We start from the raw sequence: 21,051 nt of genomic DNA, 5'->3' as shown, positions 1-21,051 counted from the left end.
TCTTATCAGCTGCATATTCCCTTCATTTAAGTGGTTTCCCTTAGAACAGGATCATTTAATTTTTATGAGATGATTTTTGTGGATTGTCTTGAGGCTCTAAATTACATGAGATTGCAGATTTTTTATGAAGTCAGTTCATTAAAAATTCTCCTATTCACTGAATTTCCAGATCAGCGAAACGAAATGATAATTTGACTTATCCTGTTCTACTTCACAATTAATTTAATACGAAAACCCTAGATTATATTTTTTTTTTTTTATTGCAATCATTGTATCCCAGTCATCCCTTAAATCTATTTTTTGTAATTTATTTATAGTTTCCAAGCGATGAAAAAATAGAAATGAAAAGTCTCTTGCTGGTAGTCGATGATAATTTTAAAAACAAACTTCTAAGGTCAATGTATTGAACGATAGTCTTGAGATTAGGATATATAAATTATGTATTTTGTCATGTTTCTTCGTATAAATATATACAAAAATCTTGAGTATTATGGAGCTCTAGGATTTGTCACCCTGGGCTTTACAAAATTACACTTTAAAAATGGATAAAAAAAAAAATCATAAAAACATTTGTAAAAAAACTTAAGAAATACATAAAATCTGAGTAAAAGAATGATAAAAAAAAAGTGTGTGGAATGTTTACATTGCACGATACTGAATTCACTGATTAGGGAATAGACAATTATAGATTAAGTACGAGTATTTTGAAATGAGCAAAGAGAGATCATTTACTGGGCTACTCCAGTCATTGCAATTGTCGCAGTAGTCACTTATTATTAATACTTATTTATAAAATCATTAGACGACAATTTAATTAACGACAATTGCTCTGTCACCCAGTCAGTAATTAATTAAATTCGCAAGAAAGCTAGATACACCGATTTAGGATTTAGGAAATAAAGCATCTTTTAGGCTTACGTACAGGCACTCACACATACAGACTAATGAATTACATATGGCTTAAATTAAGTTTGTCTCCATTTCTTCAAGTACAGTAATGGCCACTTAAAATATTCAATTATCTCTCTTCAGCCTCTATTCATAACTTTCTAAGGTTTTTGTTTATTTGTTTGTTTGTTTTTTGTTTTTTGCTTTTTTTTTTGTAAAATTGCATGTAAAAAAGGCTAAGCCTTAAGGTATTTCAGTTTGTACGGTAATTTCCTTGTAGACGGAGTCTCTCAAACCGGTGTCTCGGCGTTAGTATCCTTCCTGAAAAATGGTAATACTGATTTGAAAAAGTGTGGAGAGTCCGGGATATTACTTGCATCTTGTGGGGGGGACTTGGGGGATCCAGATAATGCATAAGGATTATCTCACCTCTTCACTGTTGTTGATAGCCATCACCATATCCAGGTAAGCAGATTATTAGAGAAAAGATACTGTTAGCTCAGAATGTTCCAACCCCACCTTAGAAGCATTTTTCATTAAAATACAAAAAGAGGAAAACGAAAAGAAAAACCAGGAAAAAAGTTCATTATTTTTGCAAATGAAAGGAAAAATATGAATTTTAATAGAACCAGTGAATTCAATTTTTTTCCGTAAAATTATAGAAGAAAATTGGAAAATTCCAGTTCTCTCATCGGTTTCGAAGTTATTTATAAAGGAATAATATTAGAATTGAGATTAAAATTTAATTCTAATAATGAATTTCAAGTCAATCCTCAATTATTATGCAATTAAGGATAACCAGTTAGTTTAACGCAATTTTTTTCAAAAATGAAATAAAACTCACTCGGTCTCAGTGATTGTTTGCTCATAATGCTGCTGCTGCTGGTGCTGCTGCTGGTGCTGCTGTTGATGCTGTGCTCTGAGAGCAGCGAGTTCTCCAGTATGATGTAGATCATGACTGAGAGAAGTCCCCAGAATTCTTCCACCCATCGGTAGAATATACTCCGGAGTATCGAGAATGCTGGACGTTATTTTGCCCCTTTTAAGACTTCCATACCTCTCAGATCCACTGAGATTATCATGATGAGAGCCATGGAGGCTGGTGCCCCTCTTCAAACTGCCATATCTCTCAGACCCACTGTGATTGTCATGATGGGATCCCTGCGAGTGATGACTCAGGCTGGACCCAAGGATCCTTGAGCTCATGGAGAGCATGTAAGGAGTAGGAGAGACGGTGTGATCTTCCTCAGCAGTATAAGGGAACAGGTACTTTTCGCCAATGTGGTGAGTCTTCTCCTCCCCCTCAGAGCAATTCTCTTCCAGCTTCTGAGGGGAGTTCATGTCGGGATAGGGAAGAGGATTGGGGCTCGAAGTCTTATTGGAGGCAATTTCGTTGTCGGAGATGGTGCCCCCAGACCACTGACTACCCCTGATATCCACGTTCGTTGGTAAATATGCCTCGGGTAGTTGAGAGCTCCAGCGAGGGGCGTAGATCGGTTTTATATTGGGGAAGAGTTCAGAGTTTGAACAGAGGATATTCAAGTGATCACCGGATGTTGGATGGATGTTGGGGAGGTAGCTGTGAGACACTGGCTGTTGATTGGAGACTCCCATGTTCTTGTGGGACCTCGAGGTCACCTCATCATCGTCTGAACTGTGGGAGCTCGCCAGGTCCAGACTTCGACCTCCACCTCCCTGGGATCCATCCGAGTCTGACTCTGAGTCTCTTCGAATTCCTCGGGGCTCGTTGTTCTCTTGACGGACATGGAGATTAGCATGATGTGCTCTGGTGACATAGGGATCCCGATCACTATTATAATTACTAGTACTCGTGCTAGTGTGCCTGAGATGTGCGTCACTCCTGTAGGGGCTGGAGCCAGTTTTATTGGTGCTCCTCGAGGTAGTGCTACTAGTGGAGACACCAACGTGAACCCTTCTGCACGCATCAGTGCCAGAATATGAGGCATATGCCAGTGCCGATCTGGACTGGCCATTAACATTTTGACTGCTGCTCCCATTGGCGACACTCGCCTCGAGTAAAGGAGCTTTCTTTCCCACACAGCTCAATAAACTCAGATACAAATTCCTCCTTACCCTTCCATTGATGAAGCAGTATCCAATGAGACTGAATGCCGCATGCACGAGAACAGCAATACTCAGGAGGTACGACAACATTGGAGAGTTTTCAGATGCATTGAGCACAGCGAGAGTCCAGGTGGTGCCCAACAGTGGTAGAGAGGCCACTGATAGCCAGAGCAAGGTCCTCAGATTACCAAATCCCATGATGTGCTCCTTGAGCGTGAAAGCTGCCTTCACCGACATAATGAGAATGCAGAAATTTATCAGTACCGCTGCGCAAATAGGTCCGATCAACGACCAAACGACAGTTTCGTAGATCGATAACCAGCAAAAATAAAAATTCCCATATTGATCAGCTCTCACTCCGATCGTTAAACCTACGATTATCGCGGGCATTGCATACCCCACGGTGTAATAAAACCTCATCTGTCCATGATTGACGTCCCTCATCTCCGTCAGCATTCGATAAAGATGAATAGAGTCGACTAGAGTCCAGGCGAAAGCGCAGAGCCAAGTGTAGTGTAATCCAATTGCTATTAATTTACAAGGGAACTCGTTGGAAACGAGAGGACCTCGGGCTTTTAATGCCACCAGGTACAAAATTTCCGCTGAGAAAACACAGAACACGAGATTCTTGTGAATTGTGTTGGAGTTGGTCTCTCCCCCGCGGATTAGTCCTAAAATTAACAGAGCTGAGAGGAGGAGGGGGAGAGCGAGGAGGAAGGAGCTGTAGCTGGTTACGTCCTCGAGGAGTGACGGTTCTGGTACGTACTCGAGATCCAGGACATCCGTGAGAACCGCGAAGGTCGCCAGCTGGAGGTTCTTCACTTGGAGGATCACTCCCTGACAGGAGCAGTTTACCATCTGACGCCCTGATGAGTCGACTTCCTCTGTTTCAGTGGTGCAGCCTATTCTAGACCATTCACCAATCCCCCGGGCTGTACTCCAGTGGACACACTGCGGATTCGCCCGGAGCTTCATGCCATCGTCCTCGATGATCCAGAGTTGAATTTGAACGGGAGAATTCAAGGAAGAGCCTGATAACGCCTTGGAGCCATTCTCTGAGGGTACAAGAACGGACACAGTGACCACAGGGGATCCAACAGCAACCTCCACGCCCCATCTCACACTAACAGAGTCATCGAATCGTTTTGGTAGAATAGCTCCCAGCTCCTTGTACTGAACATAACTCAAGACAGCCTTGTGAGTGTCATCAGGCTCGATATCATTGATATCCCCCTGGGGAAGAGGCTTAATCCCCAGGAGCCTCAGGGGAACTCTGATCTTTGAGTAAGGATCGAACCTATTGGGATCTGCCATGTAATTATTATACTTGGGGAAACTGATATAGGGTCCCAAATGGGCTGGGCTCGATAAAAAGGCAGATGTGTCAGGAAGGACAACTCGTCTGTCAGCCTCGGAGGGCCTTGCCGTCGACAGAGATTTATCCTCCTCGTCCTCTATAGCCTCGTATCCAAAGAGACTTTCTGATGTGACAGTGTCTAGCCCCATGACAACATTGGAATCGACGACTTCGAAGGGATCGGTAAAAGTATTGTGCTGAGATCCAGTGACGATCTTCAAATACCTCGCCAAAGCGTCTAAAATTTTATCAGGTGCATCGCCATTCAGGGAATAAATCCTCTCCCAATTGCTAGAGTGTTTTTTCCTCAGGATTGCTCCAGCAATAGCCACCAGGTGTGGCACGTAATCCTTGTCTTGGTTGTGCGTGAGATGGAGATCAGCTAGACTCTCTTCGTATCGTAATAAATTTATGAATAATGATTCAGTGACTAGAACATCAGCACCGTACATTGACTTGGTAATGTTGACAGCTTTGTGAAGGTCTTTAGCCATTTTAACTGCCACATCTCGACTGAGAGCTAGATCTCCATTTTCCAGAGCACCGAGTTGATAGCGAATTTCGATGAAGGCCTCTGAGGTGCAGTTGAAGAGATCTGGGGGCTGCCAGCCACCGAGTTTATCGTCACAGGAACGTGACGATTTGCCTTCGGCAGGCCCAGGGCAGTCCTCAATGGCATTCATACCGAATTTTGTGCGTGGCCACCACAACCCTTGGGAGTATGACCTGGGGCACCCATCGTACACTACTTCACAGCCGCGAAGCGTCACCTCGGCGTAGGGATTTGGGCAGTCTGTGCAGGCTCTCCCTATCACACCAGTTCGACATCTACACTGACCTGTTTCAGTATGACACCTGGGTCCATAGCTGCCAGTGGCATAACACTCACAGGGAATGCACTCAACCTGCCCAGGGGGTTGATAATGATTCTCCTTGCAGTAGCACTCACCGGTCGTCTTATTGCAAGAAGGATTGTACCCTTTAGTCTCATCACAATGACAGGGTCCACAGACCGGTGCACCCCACCACGTGGCAGGACACGGCTGATCCACCTTGACTTCGCAGTACTCTCCAGAATATTCCTCGCTATTACATTCGCACTTGTATCCCTTTTTTAAACCAGAATCCTCGATACATCGTCCTGACTCACTGTGGCAGGGATTCACCTCACAAATTCCCTTGCACTGATCTCCAATCCTGCCTGAATTACAGACACACTCGGAGGACTGCCACCTGGTGAGACACATGGACTCCTGAGGGCATGTAACACTGCACTCGTCATCAGCAAGACAACCTGTGCCCACATTCTCCTGAGCTGTGGGTCTCTGGAGAATGCTCTGATTGGTGCCAATCCTCAGATCCTGCAGGCATCCATCGAAGAAGGGAGTATCAGCACTCACAGAGGGATCCCCACCCCCCAAGAGTATCCTCCCCACGTACAGCCCCTGAAGTTTCGCAGGCAAAGGAGAAATCAGAGGTCTATTCCTATAATTGATGTCCAGAGAGACATGACCAGACTGCCAGATAATCTCTAACCTATGCCATTCGCCATTATTAATAGGTGTAGGTGTTTTAATAATATCGACACCATCCAGAGAAGTCTCCAATCGGCCCTCTCTCAAGGAGAATAATGCCGAGCTATTCTGTCCAATTTGAATGCTCATAACGAATGCATTAGTAGCCCGCGTTCTGAGACTGAGAGCAGTCATCCATGGCAGTTGAATCGGTCTCAAAAGAGGATTAAAACTCAAAACCCCATCCCCGTGAAACCTCCAGGGCTTCCCCACCTCGTCGCTACACTGAGGCCCAGCGAAGCCCTCCTCACACTCGCACACAAATCCAGACCAGATCTCCCTGCAGGTCCCTCCATTGTGACAGGGCATCGAATCACAGAATGCCCTCTTCTCAGGGCACCCCACAGTCGTTCCATTATCAGCGACAAAAGAATTAAGATCCACAAATTTGTGATCGATGTAGACATCCTTGATGCACCCTACAAAGTCCTTATTATGAACCTGAAAGTCTGAAGGAATAGCTGGTAGACCTCCCAGCTGCATGGGTCCAGTGAGATCGAGAAATCTGTGACAAGTCTCGGTGAAGGAATTGCATCGGGGCTCGAGGATCTGCTCTGCAGACCCAGCACACGCCCACTTTTTTCCCAATCTGTCTCCATACCTCAAGGCTAAAGAAATATCGCATTCATCGAGAGCAATCGTAACGGTTCTGTTGATGTAGACCACCTCAACCTTGTGCCACTGGCCATCGGCAACTCCCCCTGGTATCTCAGCCCTAGCTCTGGTAATCTCATCCCCCAGAGAGAAGCTGAATTGCACCTTCGAGTTGACAATCTCCAAAGCGATGAAGTCATGCTTCTCATTGTACCGTCCATTGTAAAGTAGCAATCCCTCGGGTGCCTCAGTGGCGAATTTCAGGCTGATGTGAAGCCGGTGCCTCTGCTTCAACGATCCAAAAGTGAGGAATGTTGTGGGGCCAAAGGACCTCGCCCTGAGCTCGCAGAAATTAGTGGCACTGTCCTGACTTATCGAGCAACTTTCACATCTAAACCCACCACCCAATCTGTCAGCGCACTGTCCACCCCCCTGACATATCCCCGACGTGCAGCTGTCAGTATTTATAGAAACCTCACAGTTGGTTCCAGTGTAATTCGCTCCACACGTGCAGGTGTACCCACTTTCCTTCCTCTGGCAGGTGCCACCGTTGGTGCAGGGGTTTGAATAACAAAGATTGACCTCCATGTCACAGAGATAAGCCTCCTTACTCCCAGTAAATCCTCTCGGGCATTCGCAGGAAAACGTCGTCACTGGATAAATCGGTCTAAACAATACAGTATTGCTACTGGCAAAACCCGAGGCATTGCCAAACTTCAGGACTGTCACGCATTCCTCATAATTGAGACAGGGCTCTCTAACGCAGAGATTATCATCAAATGGAAGAACAATGAGCGTTGACAATCTCGCTAGGATTCCCCGATTGAGGTAAACCCTCTCCTGTAGGTACTGGGGACTGTAGAACTCGTCGTTATTTCCAGGCTCGACTTTTCTCGCTGAAAAACTGACATTGAGAATTTTCGATTGCACGTCTGTGTCCTCCTGTACACTGAATATAAATATATTCTCTCGTGGACAGGGTATTATTGCAGCTAGACCATCCATAAAATAATTGAGGAGAGGACTGAGGAATGCCTCCACCGTCATGTCGTCTAATCTCACTGTTATCGAATTATGCAGCATTTTATCTGTTATCAATCGTATGGACATGGTCATCGTGGCTTTGGCCTCGTTAACTCCATCCGATACTGAGACTTCCATGGTAGCGACTCGGGCTACATTAGTGTTTAATTGAGGTGACAGGCTTATCTCGCCGGATGTTCTGTTTAATGTTATCAAATTGGCGGTATTACCAGCTAGAATGCTGTAAGTTAGCTTGTCGGTCACATCGGCATCGAATGCCGGCACTCGTCCGATTGAAGTTGTAGGGAAAAAGTCCTTGAAGTTGTTGAAGATAATGTGGAAGTCCTTGAGGACTGGGGCATTGTCATTCACGTCTGTTATCATTACCTGGACAAGAACGTCAGAACGCAGTGGTGGGGAGGAGGCACGAACGAAGAGTTCGAATTTCTTTTTGGTGGACTCGTAATCGAGTTCTTCAAGGGTGACGAGCTCGGCACGATCTGCCCCCTGGGCTGTATTTAGGGCGAAACTGTTGGCGTCTTCTCCGCCAATTATTGAATACTGGACGACGGCGTTGAGTCCCTCGTCTGGATCGTGAGCGTAAATCTCACCGACTGTTGAGCCGACTGGGGAGTTCTCGGGAATGTACAGGATGAGTTTGTCACTCTCGAAGGCGGGGGGTGAATCGTTGACGTCCTGGATCTTGATTATTATCGGGACTGTTGAGGACAGCGCTGGGATACCTCTGTCCACGGCGACGGCCTTCAAGGTATATCTGGGAAGATTCGAGACAATAATATTTATTAAAATTGCACAGAGAGAAATGTTTATGAAAAAGAGAGAACGGAATAATAATCGATGAAATTTATAATTAAATACAAATAATCTGTTACAGATACGATGATATCATTACCTGGCAACCGATTCTCGATCGAGTTGTTTAGCAGTCCTGACAATGCCAGTGGTGGAGTCAATAGCGAAGGCCCCGTCACCATCATCCTCGAGGGTATATCTCACCCTACCATTCAACCCCATATCAGCATCAGTGGCAGAGACCTTGACAACACTCGTGCCGACGACGACATCCTCAAGAATAGTGCCGGTGTACTGTCCAGCATCGAAAACGGGTGCGTTGTCATTGACATCGGTAACAGAAATTTCAACGTCAGTAGTATCAGATAAGGATGGAACACCTCCATCCTTTGCCGTGACCGTCAGAAGATACCCAGAGGAGCGCTCCCTGTCCAATGGTCTAGTGGTGGTGATGGCCCCGGTTTGGGGATTGATGGTAAACTCAGCGGCTTCAAGTCCATCGCCATCGGAGCCGAGACTATAGGTCACCTGTGCATTCTGCCCCACGTCAGAGTCCGTTGCACTGACTACCAAGACTGTAGTGCCGATCGGCGCATCTTCAAACACCGAGACGGAATACGGTGCATTTTCAAAAATTGGCGCGAAATTATTGGCATCCGAGACATTAACGTACACCAACGCAGTATCAGCACGCCCCCCCGAGTCCGAGGCCGTCACCGTCAACACAAATCTCTTCTCCTGCTTGTAATCAAGGGGTTGAGCAACCGTAATGAGACCCCCACCATTCTGCGAAGTAATGGAGAACCGTCCCCTGGTGTTTCCCGCTGTTATATCATAATGAATCTTTGCATCTTCATCGGGATCAGTGGCAGTGACGAGTGCCACTGACGTGCCAGGTGGATCATCCTCAGAGACAACGGTCTCGTAATTTCTAGGTTCAAAGGTTGGATCATTGTCATTGATATCGGTAACAGTGAGAACGACAGTGGCGCTGCCGGATCTCGGGGGTTCCCCAGAATCCGTGGCAACTACCGTAAACTGATATCTGGAGTTCTGCTCCCTATCCAACTGCTTTGTGGTATGAATCCATCCGCTTTCAGGATTAACAGCGATGGGAAAATTCTCAGTGGATGCCCCGGAGAAGTCCCTAGCCCCAATGGAGTACTTTATGAGGGCATTGAGCCCCTTATCGCCGTCATAGGCTTGCACCTTAACGACGGAATGCCCAATGGGCACTCCCTCAGAGACTGTCTCCTGGAGAAGACTCGTGAAGAACCTCGGTGCATTGTCGTTGACGTCTTGAACATGAACGAGCAGTTGAGTGGTGTTTGATCGAGCCGGGGAACCCCCGTCCTGCGCCCTCACTACTATTCTGTACAGATCTGTTGTCTCGTAGTCCAGTGGTTTCACCAGAGTCACGTCTCCACTCAACGAGTCAATAGAGAATGTGTTCTGAGTGTTTCCACCTATTATGGCGTACCTTATCGCTGCATTGGCACCTGTGTCAGCGTCTGTTGCTCGAATTCGCGCTATCACGGGATTGACGGTGTAGTCCATGTCTTCAGAGGCTGTTATTGAGTAAGACCTTTCAGAGAATTGAGGATAATTATCATTGTCATCAAGGATTCTAACGATGAGAGTAGTGGTTGCTGTTTTTCGCGTGGCTGGAGAGGGCGCCTGATCCACAGCATTTATTATCACTGTGTAGACGTCAGTTTTTTCTCTATCGAGGGACATCCTGGTGGTAACGACACCTGATTTTGGATCAATTCGGAAGGTCGCTGAGTCCTCAGTCAACGATGTCATTCCCCCGCCAGTTGTTGAAACTATGGAGTACTCGACCTCTGCGTTGCGACCGAAATCCTTGTCTGTTGCTTTAACCGCGATTACAGTAGAGCCTAATGGCACACTCTCTCTAATAGGCGCCTCGTACTCCGGCCACTCGAAGCTCGGTGCATGATCATTAGCGTCTAGGACATTGACCTGAAGTGTAGTTGTGCCGGTTCTCGGTGGGAACGAGTCGTCGACAGCCAGTACTTTGAAATAATGTACGTCGACACTTTCCCGATCGAGTTTAGCGCGTGTTGTTACTTTTCCAGATGTTGAATCGAGTAGAAAGAGGGCACCGGATCTAGCATCGAGAAGAGACATCATAGAGTAATGAACAGTACCACCCTCTGGATCTCTTGCGCGAACAACAGTGACAAGTTCACCGGGCTCTTTTTCCTCCTCAACAGCAACTGTGTAGAGACCCTGCTCGAAGAAGGGCGAACGATTTCGGAGTTCTCGTCTTACACGTCTTCCCAAATCATCATCATCCAGTTGCTGATGATGGAATATGATCTTGAGGCGGTGCTCGGCATCTGCCAAGTGATTTGTACTGCATCGCAGAGTCATGGAGACAGCGATCTTCCACATGGGATCGATCAGACACTGCTCTGACGAGGACACCAGATCACCCCCTGAGCCCTCTATTAAAAATCGTGAGTCGGCAACTCCTCCCCATCTCATATCGCACTCTTTCACAACCGTTTCTGGGAGAAAGTCGTGGAGGGAGGCGACAAGTTGCGAAGTACGCAAACAGATTTCTGTGAATTTGTCAGGTGTTGGCATTGCGAAAGAGGCCAGTGTCTCTGCCATCCAGCCCTTGGTCGCTGCAAGATCCTGATTCTCACCGCCACATCCTGTTATCAGGATTCGAAGGGGTAGACTGTAGAAGTCAATATTTGGACGGCCAAGGCGCTGGCTGGTTGAATCTATGTGAAAGGTGAAGAGCCGGGGGTATTGGAGTCCGTCGCAGTTCAGGGGTCTTGCTAAAGTCACTCGGCCATTGTGCGGGTGAACCTTCAGGAGTTTTCGGGCAAAACGCGCCGTGTGGGCGGATGCCTCGTATTTTCGACGGCCTCCCAGCCTTGGGACACCTGCCTCGAAAATCAGGGCTCCTGGGCCCAGGGTCGAGGACAATACTGCCAGGTAGCACTCCGCAACGTGCGCTAGACCCGCTAGCAGACACGCCACGGAGAGCATCCATATTGTCCTCACCATATCACAGGCTTAACATTTTTTTCGAGGGTGTCGTGGTGGGCTAACGTGATGGCGGCATTGTGAGCGATCTGGAGCATGAGAAAATTGTTGGATTAGTCGATGGGTTATTTCCTCGCCTAGTTTAGAAAATTCTTTTGACAATGGGACAGGGAATTACTCTAGAATTACTCTGCCCTACATTATGACCCAGATTGACTTAAACCAGCTATTCATCAAAATTGGTTTGATGAACTTTTCGCTGGTTCAAGTAATTTATTAATTTGGGAAATTGCATAATTCCCCGAGATAATTCACTCGCTTCTATTAATCCCCATGCCAAAGACTACAAGAGTAATTTTTTTCCAAAGTATAACTTAATTTAAAAAATGATATGGGGTCTAACTTTTTTTTGGTATTGAATTCTTTGTCAGAAACTTCTTCAGCTTAAAAAAGAAATTTCCCCCCTGCGAGCATCTGTCCCCGAGATTTACGCATATGGGGAATAGAGAAATCAAAGAAGTCAAGTTTTACGGTTGACTACACCTCCAGACCCATAAAACACCTCAAATATCTTCCAACATTTTCCTGTAAATCCCAACCGGAATTCTCCATCGGTGTGAATGGGGATTATACTCTAGTGGTTGATGTAATGTGACAACTCGAGTCGTAAGATATTTTGAAGTGATAATATTTAAAAAAAAAATGTGTAGAATTTCCGTGAAGATGAAAATTTCCGATTCCAGGTATTCTATGGATTAAACCCGGTAATTTGTCATCACGTAATTGATGATTCTCAATCTCTTGATGCCCGGTGTTTGATAGTTTATCAACGTTGCCTTTATGCGATATATTTCACGGTTGAATCCGGCAAAAAGTAAACAGCGGAGGAAATGGATGTGAGGGGAAAAACGCCTAGTCCAATAAGTATCTCCTCGTGGTTCTCCCCATGGTCGTTTTGTTATTCCACCGGTCTCGTGATACCTGGGGATCGTGAGAGTAGTTGACCGGAGGAAACTCATGTTGAGTAGCGAGAGAAGAGAGGAGAAAAGAAAAGGGGAAAGAGATAAAAAATGTATAAACGACTGCAGAAAGCCAGAGCCATCGACCAGTCTTGCTGGCACGCGAGCTACTACCGATCTCTGCTATCCCATTGGTCACGTATAAGACCCCTCTTTCAAGGGACACAAGAATGAAAAATTCACTTTACTCCTGAGACAAACCTTATCCCCACAATCTTCTGCCAATTACACCCAGTAATTAATTCTTCAAAGTTTTCATGGCTGTTGAGCTATACACCCAACGGCTTTTTCATCTTCACCTCATTTTTCATAATTTTCTCATTTCTTGCTGGTGACAATAAACAAGAAAAAAATATTCAATAATTTGGGTCAATTATTCTGAAAGCGGAATAAACGATTTTAATTAATCAAACTTATGATTTTTTTTCAATTAAATAATTTCAATGATTTACACCCAACGGATTGTTCATCTTCACCTAATTTTTCATAATTTTCTCATTTCTTGCTGTTGACAATAAATAAATAAAAAAATATCATCATTCAAAGCATTAAAAAATGATAATAAAAAAACATTCAATAATTTGGTTCAATTATTCTGAAAACAGAATATACGATTTTGATTATTCACAATTATGATTTTTTTTCAATTAAAAAATTTCAATGATTTTCACGAAATTCGCAGAAAATTATCATAATTTATTATATCCCCCTGAAATACAATAAATAAATTATTCCGCTCCTATGTTGACCATTTTTCAACAATTTTTATAATTGGAGAATAGAAGAATGATTTGGATGGAGGAAAAATAGAAATGTCGAGTGTGAAGAATAGGAATTTAAATGGACCGAAAAACGAATAAAAGTTGAAGATGTAATAAAAACAGGAGTGAGAAAGGAATTTTTTCTAAACACAATGTCCCAGAGTGATTTAATCGAGTAGATCGGAGCATTTAGTTGGTGTGGGTCTTCAGGTATCATTTTCGTGCAACTTGGCCCGCCAATCTACCCAAGAGCTATTAATTACAATGCAACGAAGAGAGAGGAGAAGATCCTCAAGACTTGTACGGAATCCGGTTCTACCAATTATCGAAGCCAGTCGGAGTCCCTTGGGACGTACGAGACCCTTTTCAAATGCTACCCGACACGCTCGGGGCCCTTCTCCAGATCCTCTTTGTTACACTTTTTCTTCCAAGGTAGATTGAAACGATAGAGTATCTATCCTCGAGATGCACCGAGACACCCGGTATAACTATTCACGTGAAAACGAGTCCTCTGTTTCATACCAAGGCCGAGGGTATGAAAAGAGTGCGTGAGGTATTCAATCGCCTTCAATTCACCTGTTATTACCTGAGGAAGCAAAAAAAAAATCAGTATATTTTTCGGATGAAGCATGAGCCGACGATTAAGATTTTTTTTTTCATTGCGAAATGTATAAATTTCCGGAATTTTAAATGTCTCTTCGTCTCTTCCTCTCTTCGTCTCTTGGTAAACCTGAAAATCCTCCATCCACCTCAATTAAAACTCCGAATTTCCAAGCGAAAAAGTATAAAAATTCTGATGATGCAATTGATGTTCCTAATTGGTGGCCAATTTCGGTAATTACTTGGGTTTAGGAGTCATTATTTTATTAGGTCTGACATTTTTCGCAGAGGAATTTATTCTCCGACAAATTCTCCCGACATCGACGAGAATTTCGGTTGACGAACATGAGTCTTTTGATAATTATGTGATGACTTTATTTAGAAATTGTCGACTTGCGTTGAAAATTGAAAAAAAAATCTTGGATTGGTAATTGATTAATTAAAATTTTTAGTGGCGTTTTTTTCAGGTCCAGTGGACATTTCCTGCTATTTTCGTAATGACAGAATTGAAAGTCCTCTTCAGGATCGAGCGACGCGTAAGAATTTTCAATCTAGACCCTTTTTTCGCTAGTAAAAAACTTCAACTAAAAGACCGTCGACATTATCCCCCCATCGTGTTTATGCCCATTACCCCCTGAACATTCAATTACCCCAGGAATAACTCCGCACTGCGTCACCTCCAAGAGAAGCGAAAAACGCAAAGGGTTACCGTGATTTTAACACAAAGATTTTCTTGATTACTGATTTCCTTGATTCCCGACATCATCTCCAATTACTTCCAATCATTTCATGAACTGGAAATCAATGATTGCCATTAATTGGTCCTGTAAAAAAATTCTGGCCCATTTTTTAACAATCCAAATTTTCCATTACTCCAATAATTCCACCGCAACCATTAATTCATTATCAGAAAAAAAATTATTGAAGTAATGATTTCCGAGTATAAAATTAATGATTTATTTTTTCATGAACTATTTCAGCATCAGTTTGAGTTGTTCATAAATTCCGAGAGGGTTTATAAATTGTGATGTTCACTCGATTGTAAAAGGATATTTTAGAAGGTTTTATTAATGTCGTAGAAAACGTAAGTACTGAATTATGAAAATGAATCCAATGAATAACCTTGGTATGAAAGTATAAAAATTCTCATAATTGCCAGTGCCATCGGTTAATGTTTGCGAGGGAGTGATTAATTTCCATAGAGTCCGTTTGGAGTATAACAATCGTACTTCCCCTCGGGTCCCACCGGGGAATAAGAAGGCACATACTCCATACTCCCAACGAGAATAAAAATAAAAAATTAAATACACACACTTGTCTTCCTCCACCCAATGCAACTCGCAGTATTATACATGGTGGACTCATGCGATGTTCACCACAGATAAAGGTTTCACGGAAGAACGCTCGATTTTATGGAACCCGTTCCCACACATTCACCTCAACTTTTGAGATACAAGTAAACGGGTTTTCGGTGTATATGTGTACACGATTTTTCACGCTCCAACGGTGTCTTTAAAGATCGTAAATTAGCCAATGGCCGACGCTGTTTATTGGCTGGTGCGTCTGCAGGGAAATTTTCAAAATACTTGAAACATCTTAATTAGGGAGAAGACCGTTGGGTTCATCGGTAATACACGCACCGATGAACACATTCGCTCCAATGAACCTTTAACACTTCAAAATTTATACGACATTTATTTCAAATAATATGTTTACCACATGGTTCTCTAAGTTCATAAAATATATGCAGATTTTATTTAACATGCGCTACGGTGAAACCATTTGACTCGACTGATACCGTAGAACTTCATTCCATTTGCAATTATTGTCACTTGATATTGTACTTCAATGCCTTTGTGAGAGATATAAAATATGCAAACAATTCCTTCTTTTTTCTATTTGCTTATATCTATTGATGTGGATTAGAAGAAGGGAACAGTCACTCAAAAAAAGAAAGTAACAGTAAGATTGCATCGATACTGTTAGTTTCTGTTATTTTTTGAAGTGATTTTTTCCGATGCAAGTACCTACTGATTAATTTGGGTCAATCAAATCCAATTTGTTCCGCGATTTTTTCAACTAAAATAGGAAAAACGGAATGAAATGTCAGCGATAACAATTAAAGTAATGATTATTAATAATATCAATTAATTTTATTGAATCATTAAAGTTGCTATCCATTTTTCTTTTTACAAATCGTTCATTCGATCGTTAATCTCACTTGTACTTCAGTATTGGAAATAGGAGTAATAAAAAAAAATAAAATCAAACGTGAAGTAGAAATATAAAAGGAGAAATATTTTTCTTATCAAGATCCCGGCGATGTTATATTTATTTATTTAATAGAGATGACATTGACACTCAGATGAGGAAGAACTTTACTATTTTCACACGTATTAGATGCGAACCCATTGATCATCACATTTCCAGGGATTTCCATTGATCCCAGCACGAATTCCTTCTTTATTTTCCAACCGAGTGGTTCACTGATTACCGCAATGACTAGTCCCTCGATAAACAGGATACACCGAGAATAAATCGGTTGCGGAATGTTTGATTTAGGAGCAGTAAAACTTGATTATTAATTGGAGGATTATTATTTCGAGAGTACAAATTTTTCTGGCGAATTTAATTGGCTATAAATTCGTTCCGTGATACGGAATATTAAAACCGTGGATAATGGAATAAGTAATAATTTTTTAAATTTATATTAGAATATCTAAAATTTTCAAAAAAAAAGATTCTTTTATTTGGAATTTAAATGTTTTATCAATACCGTCCCCTAGATTGGAGATCCCATTAGGAATAAAGAGCCTCTGAAAAAACTTTAGGTCCATAAACCCCAGAAGTGATTTCTCCCCCGATTTCCTAGCCCTTGAATACACTCTCAGGAAATTCATCTCCCCTGAAGAACTCATCACGGAATCAGCGAGGTCTGGAGCTATTTCAGTGGTCTCTCATTAATTTAAGAAAAACCGTTTGAAAAGAAAGAATAGCACACCCTCTGGTGGAGGGTTGAAGTTGGAGCTCATCTTAGGGCGCGGATAGAGTACAAGGGTGAGTGACTCATGTATCGCAGATTGAGGCGAGTGAGCGGGGGTTGTTTTTCCCCTCTGGAATATCGATTTACCACGGTAGCACGACGAAAAACACGAGTCCCTATTCGCTGGCACGTGTACATCTGAATTTTTTTTTTTTCTCTCCCCTTCACCCCCTCTTGGAGATACGTACCCCCGTGACCGGTCCACCCCTCACCCTATTTATACATAGACACGTTGATGCCATCGACTCAGTATATACCAGGTTTATCGATCCCGAAGACTAACAATGGGTTGTCGAACTCAACTCCATGTGTCGTGAACTCACCTAGTGAGTTCATTAAAAACTTTCGTCTTAATTATTCAAAATTTATAGAATTTTTATCGTTTCAATTTTCACTCGAAACTCAAGTAAAATTTCCCTGCCATTCTTCTCCGTTAGGAATTCAATTTATAAAGTTTTATTAAATTGAAAAAAATATTAAACTGTTTAATAGATGGAAATGAATTTATCATACTTGGATGATTTGGAAAAAATAGATAATGTATGTAATTTTATTTATTTAGTCAGCAGAACCTGCATTTTTGTAACTATTTTTTTGATTTCTATTTGGATTTTATTGCGTGACTGAAAATCGTAGTTGCATACCCCTCGGTTTGATAAAGTTCGATTAATCGTTTGTAACATCGATGAAATAAAAGGAGAGACGGCCGAAGTCAAGACCACTTGTGAAATTGAATTGCCGATGGATTAGAAGGATAAGTTTCATCCGGGGGTGATCAAAGCGAAAAATAGCGATAAAAAAGGCGGTAAAGAATTTATCCTTCATGTTCGGATCATCTCCACCTGCGGTAATGATTTAATAACGATCGTAAGTCGATATTTACGCAGTCGGTAAACCAATAAACACGCAACTAATGTTGTAAATCCATCTGAACTCTCACAGCACTAGCAACAGATGAATGATTATTTATGGGATAGCCTGTGGGCTGGGTTTGCACATAAACTCGACAAATTCTCATTATTCATAGATTTCTGCGCTTCAAAAGGAGTGAAAAAAGTCGGAGTGAAGGAATAGAAAATGCCTGTTGAACAGACGAATTATTATACGAATGTATTATTTCAAAAGGTAGTACTTTCTTGAAAGAAATCATGCCATTTTTTATCCATTTGTTATCTTGAAAACGGTAAATACATTGACAATACCATTGTTGATCCCAAAGGAATTATTTAAGCACTGAGTTACGAAAACAAAAATACAAAAATTACAGAATCTTCAAACTTAAAGAAGACACTGCAATTTTGATTATAATCGTTTTTATATCGAGATATTGTCGACAACATTTGAGTCCAAAGAACAACTAAATAAATAATGCAGTGCCTTCGGCCACTTCACGACTGATTTAATTGTTTGGTTTGCAAAGTGCTTGCTTTTTCTCGCTTCATGAACATCAATGGTTTCAATGCTAGACTGATCACCCTTGGAATAAACAAGCATTGTACATTAATATTCTTGATTAAACGGTGAAAGATCGCGATATCGCATTCTTCAGGGAAGAAAAAAGGCACTTCAGTCCAGAATTTCCGCATTCTGAATTGGAGTTCCTATTGCATCTCGATTCTAACTCACGGTATTCCTCCTTCATACCGTATAAACCTCTTTCTCTCAGCAGTGACGATATTATTCCCGTATCGAAACGATAATCATTCCTGCGTAAATAATTCCATCGTCTCACCTGGAAATTCATGGTTCCTTCATTATTCACTTAGAGTGAGACAAGATGGAGACCAATTTTAAATAATCCGCTGAAAGGATGGAGTCTACTGCTCTGACTTTTTGAACACAAAGATAAAACCTGAAGTAAAAGGAGGAATAAATTGTATGAAATGGTTTTGTACTGAATTTGTTGTTTCAGTAATATAACAGTAATATGTGAATTTGAAAAGAACAATTTTTAAAAATTAGATTACGAAATGTAATAATAGTCTCTTCGTAATCCGAGAGACCTCAATCGTCGACTAAAAAATGAAAATGCTATTGAACTGCTATCGAAAATAACAGATGTTGCATTTTGCCTGAAGAATATCTATTTCTACGGAATGGTCTTGAATAGTGGTATACTAGAATAAGAGAAACTGTTTTCACAGTGTAATGTACGCAATTTCATGTTTTGTAGTCCAGGGAGAATGCAGATTCCGCAAAATTCTGTATTAAAAGTAGATAACACTTTGAGAACTTGATAATCAGGGCAATTCAACAATAAATTCCTGCATTCTCAGTTTAAAATAATGATTCCACGTGAAACCAAGAAAACTGTACGACCTGGGAATCCGGTGAAATTTCCTGTCTCTCTATCCCGACATTGTCCTAATAAAACCATCGGAGAATAGTCTAATTGTTTATTCCCCGTGTGTGAATCGACGGTGGAAAGTGCGTGAAGTACCAAAGAGGACTGAAATGTTCAAGTACTTGTGAAGATAAGATGCTATTGAAAAGGGTCACTCACCGTACGCCCAAGGTCGTCGTGGACCTGTCACATCCTCCGAATAATCCTTAATTAATCCTTGAATTTTCACCACAGTGAGGGTTAAACGTTTCGGTGAAATCACTGAATTTGGCACTCCGGGGGAAATTAGGGAGTTGGTGTTAAAAAAAAAAAGGAGTCACTTGGAACCGCGGTTTCACGAGACACTGAGTTGTGAACAGTTGTGACTTGAACGGCGTCCAACACTATACTATAGTTATAGATCGTGGGATGGTTCACACACATGGGGACGTCCTGTTGGGGAGACCCACACGCTCCAATGAACCTCGTGTATATCGATGGAGCAGTTGGTAGAATGTCTACTATTTCCTGAGGTTTGAATCCAAGAGGGCGTCCTCATCATTCCTTCATCGGTAATAATTACAAAGTCAAAGAGGATTGACTGAAGTAGAGTGTACCTCTAGAGTTCTAGAGGTTTGAGTGACCCCATAGTGGAGCATGAAAATTCAAAATTTTATAATAAAAAGCAAAATCAATTTCGTAACGCAGAAAATTACATTCACCCCATCAACTGATCTCTCTGACAGTGGGACTGCTACTGAGGCAGGTACCGAGTCGGCTGACGGACAGACACCCCAGGATTGCGTGTGGCGCCTCCCTTTCTTGGGGTGCAGTACTACAATGCCACTCCTGGGTCACCCAAACACCCAGAACTGAGCCTCTACTTTAGTCAATCCTCTCCGGGAGGAGTTGTCAGTTATATATCAGGGGGATCAGGAATTTCAGTCACTGCTTCGTGATGAATATAAACAACATTACAATCTCGGCTGTTCGGCCTCGCACTAGCATCCTGGATAAATCATTGAGTAAAGGAAAAGGCGAAGTCAGTCTCAGTTGTTATGCACTGTTGTTTTCCGAGCTGGTACAATACTGTCAAAACCGAGTCTACACCGTACCTGAACTCCAGACCAAGTGAGAACCCATCAACTCATAATCTTTGAGAATCGTCTTGAAATGTGAACTCATTTGTTTGGAACAAGCGGAAATAATTTGAATATTTTCCCTGGACAGAATAATCCTCAAGCGACTCATTAGAAAGAAAAAACAGCTAGCTTTTGCCTTTATGTTATAAATTTATTAATTTGTTTACCTAAAGATTAACTGAAATGGGAGCTGAAGTTGGACACAGGATGACAGATCTTCTGATAATGCGAGAGAAGGGTGGGAAACGAGAGATAAAGCTGTTAAACGTCCTCCTGTTCATAAAAAGCACTCTATGGAAATCATTGTTCGGTCGTGAAGCTGATAAGCTGGAACATGCCAATGACGACGAACGAACATATTACATTATCGAGAAAGAGTCTCTGGTGAACAAATTCGTCTCTGTTCCCAAGGACAAAGGTAGTCTCAATTGTGCCTCTTTCGTGGCCGGAATCGTCGAGGCTGTTCTCTGTGACTCTGGATTCGTAAGAAATTTTTTCTGATTTTCTAGGACATCTATTATTATTTCAAGAATGAGAGATGAGACTATTCTTCTTTTTTATGATATTCCAGCCAGCGAAGGTCACTGCACATTGGCATAAAGGCACGACGTACATGGTGAAGCTGGATGACTCGGTTATAGCTAGAGACAAGCAGCTCGATGATCGATGATTCTAATTATTCAAATTAATTTAAGTCTACGGCTAATAAAATTCATGAAATTATCATCTGTTGTTCAATATCTTTAATTTTTCATTTTTTTTATCTAAGTGGATGATACATTTTTGATAGTGCCAAGAAAGCGGT

At 42.3% G+C, this 21,051-nt stretch overlaps 2 protein-coding genes across 6 annotated transcripts; one reads left to right on the top strand and one right to left on the bottom strand.

The window, feature by feature from the left end:
* Positions 1 to 92: 92 nt before the first annotated feature.
* stan (Protocadherin-like wing polarity protein stan) lies at positions 93 to 19,483 on the bottom strand. 5 transcript variants are annotated; one of them, XR_892400.1, is made up of 5 exons: positions 19,285 to 19,483; positions 8,435 to 11,447; positions 1,733 to 8,296; positions 1,318 to 1,407; positions 93 to 1,209 (listed from the first exon to the last, which is right to left on the bottom strand). XR_892400.1 is itself a non-coding variant. In XM_011309108.1 (5 exons), exons 2-5 carry the CDS (start codon positions 11,377 to 11,379, stop codon positions 1,142 to 1,144), a joined length of 9,600 nt encoding a protein of 3,199 aa, XP_011307410.1. In that variant the 5' UTR covers positions 11,380 to 11,447; positions 19,285 to 19,483; the 3' UTR covers positions 93 to 1,141. The 5 variants fall into 5 exon arrangements, 3 of the variants coding, with proteins under 3 accessions (XP_011307410.1, XP_011307432.1, XP_011307419.1); XM_011309108.1 differs by having other exon boundaries at positions 93 to 1,225; positions 1,318 to 1,324; XM_011309130.1 differs by having other exon boundaries at positions 1,318 to 1,324.
* Positions 19,484 to 19,905: 422 nt separating this feature from the next.
* Positions 19,906 to 20,972, top strand: Trs31 (trafficking protein particle complex subunit 31). Its single transcript, XM_011309096.1, has 3 exons — positions 19,906 to 20,235; positions 20,420 to 20,729; positions 20,818 to 20,972. The coding sequence occupies exons 1-3, from the start codon at positions 20,063 to 20,065 to the stop codon at positions 20,914 to 20,916; spliced, it is 582 nt and encodes a 193-aa protein (XP_011307398.1). The 5' UTR covers positions 19,906 to 20,062; the 3' UTR covers positions 20,917 to 20,972.
* The last annotated feature ends 79 nt before the right edge of the window (positions 20,973 to 21,051 follow it).

This window comes from Fopius arisanus, unplaced genomic scaffold (assembly GCF_000806365.1).
Source record: "Fopius arisanus strain USDA-PBARC FA_bdor unplaced genomic scaffold, ASM80636v1 scaffold00003, whole genome shotgun sequence".
NCBI classification, from domain to species: domain Eukaryota; kingdom Metazoa; phylum Arthropoda; class Insecta; order Hymenoptera; family Braconidae; genus Fopius; species Fopius arisanus.
Note: the sequence above shows the minus strand (reverse complement) of the source record. Positions and strands in the feature narration are given on the sequence as shown.

Excerpts from the sequence above, each read along its gene's own strand:
- stan (XM_011309108.1), bottom strand. The coding sequence starts at position 11,379 with ATGGTGAGGACAATATGGATGCTCTCCGTGGCGTGTCTGCTAGCGGGT. Across the intron at positions 8,297-8,434 it reads GATCGAGAATCGGTTGCCAG|ATATACCTTGAAGGCCGTCG; the intron begins GTAATGATATCA and ends GAATCTTCCCAG.
- Trs31 (XM_011309096.1), top strand. The coding sequence starts at position 20,063 with ATGAATATAAACAACATTACAATCTCGGCTGTTCGGCCTCGCACTAGC. Across the intron at positions 20,236-20,419 it reads GTACCTGAACTCCAGACCAA|ATTAACTGAAATGGGAGCTG; the intron begins GTGAGAACCCAT and ends GTTTACCTAAAG. Across the intron at positions 20,730-20,817 it reads TTCTCTGTGACTCTGGATTC|CCAGCGAAGGTCACTGCACA; the intron begins GTAAGAAATTTT and ends ATGATATTCCAG.